Raw genomic sequence first — 11937 nt, forward strand, 5'->3', positions numbered from 1 at the left:
ATTTATTGGCAAAAAGATTATACTACTTTGAATACACTACCTTGTATGTGTATGTGTGACATGTGCTTTGCTTTGCAGAGGGCCCCATGTTTCTACAGCAGCTGGAGCATGTGTGTGTTTTGCCTTTTGAAATAAAAGTTTACTTTGCAAATGAAGAAAAACATAAATGGAAATGGCCCCGTCAGATGTTGTTTACATCCTACATTATGTACAGTAATGGCCACAATGACAGTAGTTTTAAATTAAAGCTATAATATGTAACATCTCTGCATTAAAATATCCAACAATGATGAAACAAGTCATTTATTTTGTTCATTTGTGTACTGGCATTAGCCAAAATGTTAAATTCTCATTTCTATTCATAATAATTGACCGTTTTCAAATTTGACTCAGATTTTAATTCCGTTTTTATTTTTGCTTTATTCTGTTGTAAAAATCATAATAAGGAACATATTCAGTACTACTAGTTACCCAGCAAATTGTTGTACTTTATTGTGTGTATTTTTTTCATTAATGGATCACAAACTAATCATTGCCAGTTCATCAGTTCATGGGAACAACAATCTGCTCCACAGCATCATCAGAGCCTGAGCTTTTGTTATTGTTTTGACTGAGAGACCCCTGCTGGCAAAAATCACATACTGTGCCTTTAGACAGCCCAGTGAGCATTGTAGATAATATATACCTTTTTGTGTTTTGATAGATAGATAGATAGATAGATAGATAGATAGACAGACAGAATATTACACATTCAACACTCTCAAGTTGTTGTTTTTTGCAATTTATTGCACATTGATATTAACAATTTTTTGGGATATTTTTGAAATATATATGATTCACTCTAGTAAGTACACATACTAACATTTTGTTTCCATCTTTAATTAGTCAGCAATGTCATTCATTGTCTTTATTTGAAACAGTTCTATATACTAATTATTTGTATATATATATTAGTGTTATATTGCACTGGATGATGATGGCACTGTTCCAGACCTTTGCTGGAGTAGATGTTGTCTGTCTGTGTGAGAATTTGAATTAAAATGAATGTCCTCTACTGTGTGTGTGTGTGTGTATGTGTGTGTGTGTGTGTGTGAGCGGCCACGGTCACAGCAGGGTAATCTGATCAGTCTGATGACTGTCTGGCTCTGGACCCTCCCCTGTCTGACTGACCGGCGTCTGCCATTGTTACCAGCTCCCTCCCCCCCAGGATCACTGACACACACACACACACACACACAGACACAGAGACAGAGGCAGTAACAACAGAAGAGGAGACACCACAAACACAAACAGTGTTGGGATGCGGACAGTCCATGTTGCGTACGGAGCTCCGGGCTCGTCATGTAGGCTGTGTGGCCGCAGTGGTGGTCGCTGACTGGCGGCTACTAACCGCAGGAGCAGAGAGGCTAAGCTTGGCTCGGCTCGGCTCGGCTCAGCTCGGCTCGGCTCAGCTCAGCTCCCTGTCATCTCTCGGTGTGTTTCCCCCTGCTGCTCCCTGGAAGCTCCAGCAACTCAAGGTCAAATGGTTTTTACTGCAGCGGCTACACTAGAGCGCAGGACCAGGGCATGGATATATGTGAGTTACTACACTGTCACTGTGTGTGTGTGTGTGTGTGTGTTTAAATGCTGCTGAGACAGAGGTGTCTGATAAAGTGTAACATTATGTTTAAATAAAGTTGTTCATTGTGTCAGTATATTGTTACAGTGAGTGTGTAGAATAATTCTGTAATTTTGTGGCTGGGTGAGATGGACAACATCCTGCATGCAGGAGACACAGCATCGTGGTCCTGGTGTTAGTGTGTGTGTGTGTGTGTGTGTGAGGGTGTTCTTATATAGGTGTCTTTGTGAGGACCACATTTAAAACATAAACACATAACATTTTGGGAAGGTGAGGACATTTTGGCTGGTTCTCGCATTCTGTCAACTGTTAAAATGGCCTTCTCAGGGTTAAGACCTGGTTTTAGGGTTAGGCATTTATTTGTGATGGTTAAAGTTAAGGTAAGGGGCTAGGAAATACATTATGTCTATAACTGATCACACTACAAATGCTGTGCAAACACGTGTGTGTACTTGTATGGGTGTCTTTGTAAGGTATTGAGGACATTTTGGGATGGTGAGGACATTTTGGTTGGTCGTAGAATTCTGTTAACCCTTAAAATGGCCTTTTTAGAATTAAGACCTGGTTTTAGGTTTAGTCTTAGTATTTGGTAAGGGTTAGTCATTTAGTTGTGATGGTCAAGATAAGGGGCTAGGGAATGCATTATGTCCATGAGTGTCGTCATTACGAATGCTGTGCACACACGCATGTACATGTAATTGTACCCAGACCACTTAGCTTGAGACCAAAACCTGGTCCTACTGAGGCAGAACCTCATTTCTGAGGAACTGGTTATAGTGAGGGATCAGATTTGAATTGTAGTTAAGGTTAAGGTTAGGCATTAACTGGTTATGGTTAAGTTTAGGGAACACTGAGTTAACGTTGTCCAAATGAATGGAAGTCAGTGCAGTGTCCCAGCGAGAATAGCTGTACAAACCTGTGTGTGCATGTGGAGGAGTGGGGGTGTGTGGGGACAGTCATACAGCTACAAGGAATGGGATGATATATGATTTTATTGTGCATTGAACCAAAAACACCCAACCCACTCACAATAAGTTGATCTTGGTAATTTTCTGTTATTGCGAATGGGAAGCATCGTTCAAAATTTCACATTAAACACTCAACAATGCTGTTTAGATTGCCAGCACAGTATTCTAGTCATTTGTTTTGAGTGTGTTCAAAGGGGAAGACCAGTTCACTTTATATTATGTATCCAATCTGTGATACAGAAAACCAAATCAGAAACAAAATTCATGTTGTGACTCGCTCACCAACATACAATCCTAGTGATTTATTTTAAAGCTATGGAGCTCTAGACATGACATGGGGAAACATATGAGTGGTGATGAGTTGTGGTAACTCAAACATTGTGCATTTCCATTATTGGGACAATTATCAATGGAGAGAATTGATTAAAATGACTTAACAATGCTGTCTCGCCCGTCAACAAACAGTCCTAGTGATTTGTTTTGAAGTTCCACAAGGGGGAGCTTTTTAAAATGTTGGGAAAATTACATATCCAATCTGAAAAAAAGGGTTATTTCCAAAATGGAAAGTTAAGTGATTTCAATGGCCTGGACAAACAGACAAGGCAATAAAAAATCAGGGTGAATTTATTGCGATAATTGTGAAGGGAGAAAATTGTTTGTGACTTAAAATTGCTGTCTAGCCCATCGACATACAGTCCTAGTGATTCATTTTGAAGTTTCACAAAAAGATAATTTGTTTTTTAGTATAAGGTAAAGTGGTCCAGAGTGGATTGTGGTTATACATAAGGAAAGTCGTTACTATGTATCATACGTGACTTGTTGTCTAGCCTATCAACATACAGTCCTAGTGATTTTTTTTCAGGTTTCACAAGGGGAAGCCCTTTAAATGATGTATCAATCAGTGATGTAATCAGAAACTAAGGTGAAGTGATCTCTACTATACCTCATATATGTATAGATATATACACATATATATCTATACATATACATATATACACACACATATGTATATATATATATACATATATAAAATATAATAATCACTCTAATCAGTTATCATGTGGCCATAATTAGGTCGCATGACGCTGAATTTGGGTCATTTAATTTATCTTTCCATGTATGTAAGGTTTATTTTTCTGTATCATCTAAGTTCTATCTATATGACTCTATTCTTTTTATTCTATTTTATTTTATTTTATTTTATGTTATGAAAATAGGGTCAGCAGACATTAATGGACATTCATATGTAAATGTCCAGGTTGTAGCCATTGGCTCATTTCCATACGTGGTCCCTAGACAGGTTGATTTAACATGAGGGACACGCACACACAAAAGGACATCAAATTACAAGTATAGCCACAAAAGACATCAAATTTGGCCAGTACTACTACTACTAATAATAATGATAATAATAATAGTTACAATTGAGGATTTGCACATTACCATGTGAAGTGCAATGTTGATCGCATTGTATTTCAGTGGTTGCAACATTATCTGTTTATATGTCTGTTGTTGTGTTTAAGAAAACAGCAGAATGTGTTTATTCTAAACTGTCAGAGCTGCAGTAAACAAGAGACGAGAAGTGTTTCTGACACTCGTCCATGTTGAACGTGTCTGGATTGATCCTGATCCACCCGATGTTCGCCCTGACTCGCGTCTTTGTCCCGACATCAGGCTCATAACAGGGGAGCAGCGTTTTACGTGTGCGTCAGTGACAGGGTTGTAGAGAAGCCTGATGGGACGACTAAATGACACCCACACCCACACCCACACATGCACACAGACACCAGGTTTATTAGCAATGCACCAGACTCCTCATTTACAGCCAACTGCTGTCTCAGCTCGCTCTCCTCCCCCTCCCACCCCAGGGTCAAGGGTGAAAGGTCAAGGCCCGTCAGTCACTGGCAGCGTCTGAGCCCTTTGTCTCATCTCCTCTGCTCCGTCTTTGTTTGGCATCAAACATGCACACACATTATCCAGTCTGCAGTGTGTCTGCCCAGACATGAAATGAAAACAGCTGAACCAACTAACATTAGCAATAAATAAATAAAATCATATCAAATCATAAATGTATATAAAATGTCAACAAATGAGAGGTTAGTCAATTTTTCCACAGTGTGCTGATCAACGTCCACACATCGTAGGTCCATGTGAGGTTTTAAACAAATAACAGAGGCTTTTGTAAAATAAATTGTTTATGGTGCAGATATTCTATAATTTTGGTGGTGCCCTCATTTTTGTTTAAGTAATTATATCATTAGTGTTTAAAAATATACATACGTAACATACAGACTGACTGCTTGCACTGCCATCAATTTTGCTTTCTACCTATATTAGCTCTTTAAATGGTCCATATGGAACCTCTATCGCCCCCTGTGGATCACTGAGTAATTACCACAACACAGACACAGAATGGGACAGAATGGGGCATAAACATGGAATCAACAAAAAACGTCTTGACTAAGAAACACAGAAAGAGGCGTTCAGGGTTGATAGGCTTGATCAGTTTTGTGTGAAATGTAATAAATGTAATAGACGATTATCTATATTTAAAATGAACAAACTGCAGTTTTAAATCCTCCATCAAAAATTAAGATTTTTCAATAAAATCATATCATTTAAATTTTGTTTTTCACTGTTTGGTTCTGTGTGAGCAGCAAACCCAAAGCAGACACTGAACTGACAACAACCTTTTATGTATTATGTTGTTTTATTTTGTATTTTTCTGGATTATACTTAAAAATATATACAGTACATATTTTCACTCAAATGTTGAGTGTCTGGATGATTACATTCTTATATTCTTTCTTATTACATTAATGCTTCTTTTACTGTATGCATCCCAAACAGGCGGCTGACTGAAATAAATATGGCTTGGTATTTGGGAAAAAACTGAATTCACTTTCTCTTTTTTAATCATTCAGCCACTAAAACTAATTTTTCTGTTTAGAAAATAATTATAATAATCTGACATCTTAATCTTAATGTGCTTTACTATTTTGTTTTCTGTTGTTTGTAAAACAGTAAAGATTAAAATTCATGGATAACAATAAATATTATATTTCAGCATTACAAATATCACTTTAGTTAAAGAGCGTTTGCATAGTGGTGTTTTAACCATTACAGAAACATAAAAACATGATTTGGATAATTATCAAAGCTGTTAATTTAGGGCAGCTGTGGCTTTGGGTGGTGGTCTAATGCACTTTATGTAATGTATGCAGATGTATGGATATTTAAAACCCTGTGGCATCACTCACAGACTCAGTGTTGATTGGGACAATGTGCAAATGCCTTATTTCCTCTAATGTTCTGCTTGTTTCTCTCTGTGTGTGTAGCTGAACTGGAGTTGGTTCAGATAATAATAATCCTCCTGGTGATGACCCTCGTCGTAGTCATGATCATCTGTCTTCTCAGCCATTATTGGCTGCCGGCCTTGGCCTTGATCAGCAGGTTCAGCCACAGTCAGAGAGACCAGGCTACACAGACGGTAGGTGACACCGCTGACGATACAATGTATATATGTCTTTATTTTAACAACACAACACATCTACTACATTCCCGATAACTCGACATTCTAACAAAAAGAAATTCGAAGTTTGGAAACGCAGCTGAGCGATTTAGGAAAAATTCTTACATACATTTCAGACTGAATGACTAGTAAGATTTAATGGAATCCAGGGGTGAAGTTGAATGAAATGAATGAAAGCACAATTTTAAATGTTGTATTAAATATTTGTTTGTAACATTGAACACGCTGGATTTTCCTGTAAGTGGAGAAAACTATTTACAAAATTGACCTCATATTCTATTGGAAAAGAGTGTTGATTACGGTAGTTTATTTCTTACATTTGACACTTTATTATAATTTTTTTATACTTTATTTTAATATTTTTAACAAAAGCTGTCTATTTTCTCTTAATAGTTTAGATTTTATTTCCCTCTAGAGCGGCAACTAACAATCATTTTTCTTGATTAATCGAGTGTAAAATGTCAAAAAAGTGTTTCTCCAAACCCAAACAAATAATTTCTTTGTTATGTGGAGCAAAGAAACGAGAAAATATTCACATTTAAGGAACTGAAAAATGAGAAAAGCTTGTTTTAATTCTTTAAAAAACACTCTTATATATCTAGATTTTAAATCAAGTGTTATTTTCCCATAGATTTCCATTCAAATGGAGTTAATTTTGCATCCAGCAGCAGAGACGCCCCCTGGTGGCTAGACAATTATATATATATATATATATATATATATATATATATACAAAAGCATGCTTAAAATGAGTGTTATCTCTGTGTTCAGGTGCTGCACAGCCGTCTCCACAGCGACCTGCCGCCCTTCATGCAGCAGCAGCAGCGGCGCGAGCGGCAGCAGCAGCAGCTGTATCGCCTGCAGCCCACCTTTCCGTACCTGCGACAGGAAATCATCGACCTCCCTCCCGTCATCTGCCTGTCAGACGGCGAGGAGCTGCTCCCGTACAAAGGCCCCTGCAGTCTGCAGCTGCGTGACCCCGAGCAGCAGCTGGAGCTGCGGCGAGCGACGGTGTGCGCTCCGCCAAACCGGACTGTGTTTGACATCGACCTCGTGGATATTTACGCGCACAGAAAGAGCGCGCCGGAACCCGGAGGTGACGACACCGGTGTGAAAATGGAGGATCCGCCGCCGTCCTACAGTGAGGTGATGTTGGACCGCTCCACACGTGCAGACGGCAGGTCAGAACATGACGGCTCACTGACGGACGTTCACACTGACAGCACTGACTCGTACAGCTGAGGAGGACGAGGAACTGAACTGACGGTCCCTGCTCTCGCCTGAAGGGGGAGCAGTCGACCGAATACACATGACGAACAGAGCGTTTGAATCGGCTGCTAAAGTGTTTGCTTGGTTGTCTATTTTTGTATGTTTTGCTGACACTGTGAATATCCTGAATGTTTTTAAACAAATCCCTCACCGATCCAGGACTTGAGATACAGACTATGTTCACATCACCAGACTGAAGTGAATTATGCTTCATTTTGGACGATACCACTTTTTTTGCGTCCGATACCAATGTCACAACTCGGGTATCGAGCGATACCGATGATAGTCCGATACATTTCCTTTTTAGAGCGTTTATAAGTCATTTGTGCCGAGTCATTTCAAAGACATAGTTCTCCAACTGTGTAACAAATATTGTTCTCCCCCAAAAAGAGGAAATAAACAGCCGCCAACATGACTCAGCAAAAATGCTTTTGCTGGTTTTTGACATAGGATTTTTAGATTGGATGGGATTCTACATTTGTATCTGTCCGATATCTGAGTGGTTTTGACCATATTTTTCTGATGTCATTTTTTCACAGCTGTGTGGACACAGAAATCCTTGTCCACAACGCGGCTGGTGATGTGAACGTAGTCGAAACATTCTAGAAAAGTCTAGTCTGGGGACTAAACATTTCCTGGACTTGGGTGTGTTTACAACAGCAGGGGGAACTTTATTCTGGGAACATTCAGGTGAGGAGGAACGGACGGTGCCTGGCTTGTGCATGTCATGCAGGATAAGGAACGTGCTTGGCTGGGAATTTCCCCGAGCTTCTCATCTTGGTGGCGTCGGCGGGACGTAACTGTAGTGTAGTGATGTCATGCAAGCAAATCCAAAGTTGCACTAACTTGGTTAAAAACACATAAGGCTTTTTTTTATCATTATTTGGACGTGAAGGATTTTTTGACTCTCAGCCTGTTTTCTACGTGAAAGTGAATCGTTTTTTTGCTCAGTGCCAAAACTCTGAGTTCATGCTTAAAGCCTTTGCACACCAGCCATGATTTTCCTGCTACTTATTCGCACATTTATTTTGTATTTTTATGTATGTATATGCAGTTAATACATACAGAGACTGACTCTGGACTCTCATTTTCCTCAGTCTGTTATGATCATGACATGATTGCAAAGTAGGGGCTGAACAAACAAAAATTCATCGATTCATCATTTGTATCAAAATGGCGATACGGAGGCGCGATATTTCTTTAAATGACCATTTTAGATCAAGTGTTGTCCTGACCTGTACACGTCATATTCTACAGACTGAAGAAAACATCTTTGTTTCGCACAGATCTGCACAAAGAAATATTAAATATCGCATAATCACAATTACATATTTATATAAAATCGTTCAGCCCGAATCTCAAGAAGTCTAGAACTATAAGCAGGTTTCTTTTGAATTTCCTTGAGATTTTTTGGGATTTGTCGGGCATTTCCCTATAAAATATTTGTCTTTATCTAAATATTTGTTTGGCGACACACGCCAAGTTTATTTCTAAGTCTGTCCTGGTCCAAACCCAAGGAAATTTCAGTTGACACGTGTTTAAAGGACATCTCTTACTGCACTTATCTGTTCTCGATGCTAAATTTGGGGTGTTCAGCATGTTTTGCCCAAACACAAACACAGAACATAAGCGGTGTCTTTGTCATCTGATCAGTAAATGTAACGCTCTACCTCCTGATCCACAGTTGCCCCATTCACTTTTTTCCTTGAAAAAAGTACATCATATATTGTTGTACAAACGAGGATTTCCAGTTCCACACTGTTTTCAAAAATATGATGTTTTCAGCAGTTTCATTTCGTTACACGAGAGTCTCACAAAATTTGACACGAGTTCCAAAGAAGCTATGAAGGAACGTGGGTGGAAATGTGTTTTAGTCTTTAATATTGTGTTTCCTTGGTCGCTTGTGGGATTTGCTACAAACCCGATGCAAAAAGAGTATCTATTATTTATTTATTTGCTACAGCTATGAGTATTTTTTACATTTAAATGTATTCTAACCTAATTTCTGTGTTTTTTCTCTTGCTACTATTGCTGCTTTTTCTACTCTGCTTTCATGTGTCACACAAAAATACAAAAATATCTTTGTTCTGACTTTATTTTCCCCGTAAAGCAACTTAGATTTGTCTTGTGATTTCCAGTTAATGTTTATATTTTCTGACTTGCATAAGGAGAACTTGCATGTTACATGTTTATGAGTGAATGTCGTGCCTGATGGTGATTGTGCACTGGCCACAGGAAAACTACTACTTGAATTTAAAAAGAAGAAGCTGCCACCTGTTTAGTGCCTCACTTCCAATTATGGTGCTACTTCATCACTCTGAGTCTTCAGACTTGATCTGTAAAGTACTGTATTATGCACATTATGCTACAACGTGGGAAGAAAACACCCACGGAGAACAGTGGTAATATTTTAATAATAAGAACATTAAAGAGAAAAAGAGGTGAATCCCTATAAATCTGTGTTTCGTGTGGGTTTTATTTATGAGGAAATCTACATCATGTGGACAAATCTGTGAGTCTTGTTTTTGGATGATACATCTCGTCAGCCAGTGCCCATCCTGAACGTGGAGACCTACAAACATCTCAGTGTCCACTTAGACCACCACCTCGACTGGTCCTGGATTACTGAGGCACTGGAGGTTTTGGTCCTTCAAATGTCTGCTAGTTATTTACCCTTTACTGGGCAAAGAACTATATTGGGCAACTTCTGGAGTTACCGTGCGTTACCTCCTACAAAAGATCCCACAAAACATGGGGATTTCACCATCCAATGGATGGATGACTGCTTTATCCTCTACAGGAAGGTCTCGGGAGGTGCTGTGCCAATCTCAGCTGATGTAGGGCGATAGGCGGGGTCACACCCCGGTCAGTTCGCCAGTCCATCACAGGGCCACCACAAACACTAGCGGCATCAGTGGAGAGAGAAAAAAACTCTGACACAACCAGAGTCAAAGATGTCGGTCATCTGCCTAGACAGGTTGGGGTGAAAGGAAAATCGTCAGAGATCCACAGAAAGTGTCATCGTGGAATTTTGACCAATCAGTGGACGCTAATCAGGGAAGTCCTGGAAGGCAAAAAGGTATGGTCATTATGGTTCGGTCTTCTCCTGAATCTACGGCAATATCTCAAAAAACTAATGATGATAAGTTGGTTGTGTTGGTGCAGGGAAGGTCAGGAGTCCTCGAGGACCACCACTGGGAAATCCTGTCCTCTAAAATACTGTTCCTTTTGCTTTATTTGAGTACATGAGAATAACACCCTTTGAACAATATAACAAAGGGGGGGAAAGTCTTGTTATATCCGCCAATAACAATATTTTTTATTGTAAATTGAATGTCTCCTCCTGTAAAGGATAGGCGGAGGCTGAAAAAACCAAAGAACAATAAATATCACCCTGTCCACAAGATCCTGGCTGCACAGAAAAGCAGCCGCAGTGAGTGGACTATTCTGATAGTTATTTGCAGCTTAGGATGGGTTTTTGTTCTCGACTGGGACGACAAAAGGACAGTGAGGACAAGTGAAGTTTGACAGAGCTTATGCAAGCTGTTATGGAATCATGCCACGCACAAGCAGAAGTGTCTGTGTGTGTGTATGTGTGTGTGTGCATCTGTTATTTCTGGTGTGTGTGTGTCAAAAGCAGAGTTGCATGGAACTGTGTTGAAACATTTCCTCTCCTTCCTCACGGCGGGGGGAAGACGCTCAAACAAGCACCTGCTCGAACACACACACACACACACACACACACACACTGGTTTCCATCACTTCAGAGGACATCACATTGACATTTCCCAGAGACGTTAACCATAATTACTTCTGGACTAATCCTAATCCAGATCCTAACCCACTCCTAACCTCAGCCTAACTTTAAAACACATCTTCATAATGGGGAACTTGATTTGTGTCCCCATAAGGAAAACACGTCCCCATAATGTGAGATTTAGGTCCTCATAACCTAAGGAATACCAGGTAGACACACACACACACACACACACACACACACACACACACACATTTGTGCTTCATTCAGAGTGAGGACACTCATAGACCTAATCCGTTCCTTAGCCCTTACCCTAACCTTAACCATCACAATTCCAACCCTAAAACCAGGTATTAACTCCTCCAAAAAGCCCTTTAAAGATGTGAGGACCAACCAAAATGGCCTCACTCTGCATGGTTAGTACTGTTTTAGGTCCTCACAAAGCCACAAATACAAGAACTCACACACACACAAATGTGTTGTTATATCTTAGTGAGGACACATCATCGATATAATGCATTCACTAGCCCTTTACCTTAACCTTATCCATCACATCTAAGTGCTTTACCTCAATCCTTAACTTAACTCTAATCTAAAGCCAGGCCTTAACCCCCCAAACACCCTTTCAAAACGTGAGGACCACCCAAAATGTCCTCAAAGGGTCCTCTGGTCCTCACAGAGCTGTAAATACAAGAACACACACACACAGAGTTTTATATCTTAGTGAGAACACATCATAGATATAATGCCTTACCATAGCCCTTTACTTTAAGTAAGTGCCTTACTGTAACCC

At 39.7% G+C, this 11937-nt stretch overlaps 1 protein-coding gene across 2 annotated transcripts; it reads left to right on the forward strand.

The window, feature by feature from the left end:
- Positions 1 to 1246: 1246 nt before the first annotated feature.
- Positions 1247 to 7727, forward strand: LOC122786126 (protein TMEPAI-like). Of its 2 annotated transcripts, XM_044052170.1 has the most exons (3): positions 1247 to 1576; positions 5925 to 6076; positions 6890 to 7727. In XM_044052170.1, the coding sequence occupies exons 1-3, from the start codon at positions 1567 to 1569 to the stop codon at positions 7358 to 7360; spliced, it is 633 nt and encodes a 210-aa protein (XP_043908105.1). In that variant the 5' UTR covers positions 1247 to 1566; the 3' UTR covers positions 7361 to 7727. The 2 variants fall into 2 exon arrangements, with proteins under 2 accessions (XP_043908105.1, XP_043908104.1); XM_044052169.1 differs by lacking the exon at positions 1247 to 1576 and having other exon boundaries at positions 5622 to 6076.
- Positions 7728 to 11937: the final 4210 nt, after the last annotated feature.

This window comes from Solea senegalensis, linkage group LG20 (genome assembly GCF_019176455.1).
Source record: "Solea senegalensis isolate Sse05_10M linkage group LG20, IFAPA_SoseM_1, whole genome shotgun sequence".
In the NCBI taxonomy this organism is placed as follows: Eukaryota; Metazoa; Chordata; class Actinopteri; order Pleuronectiformes; family Soleidae; genus Solea; species Solea senegalensis.

Excerpts from the sequence above, each read along its gene's own strand:
- LOC122786126 (XM_044052169.1), top strand. The coding sequence starts at position 5,894 with ATGTTCTGCTTGTTTCTCTCTGTGTGTGTAGCTGAACTGGAGTTGGTT. Across the intron at positions 6,077-6,889 it reads GAGACCAGGCTACACAGACG|GTGCTGCACAGCCGTCTCCA; the intron begins GTAGGTGACACC and ends CTCTGTGTTCAG.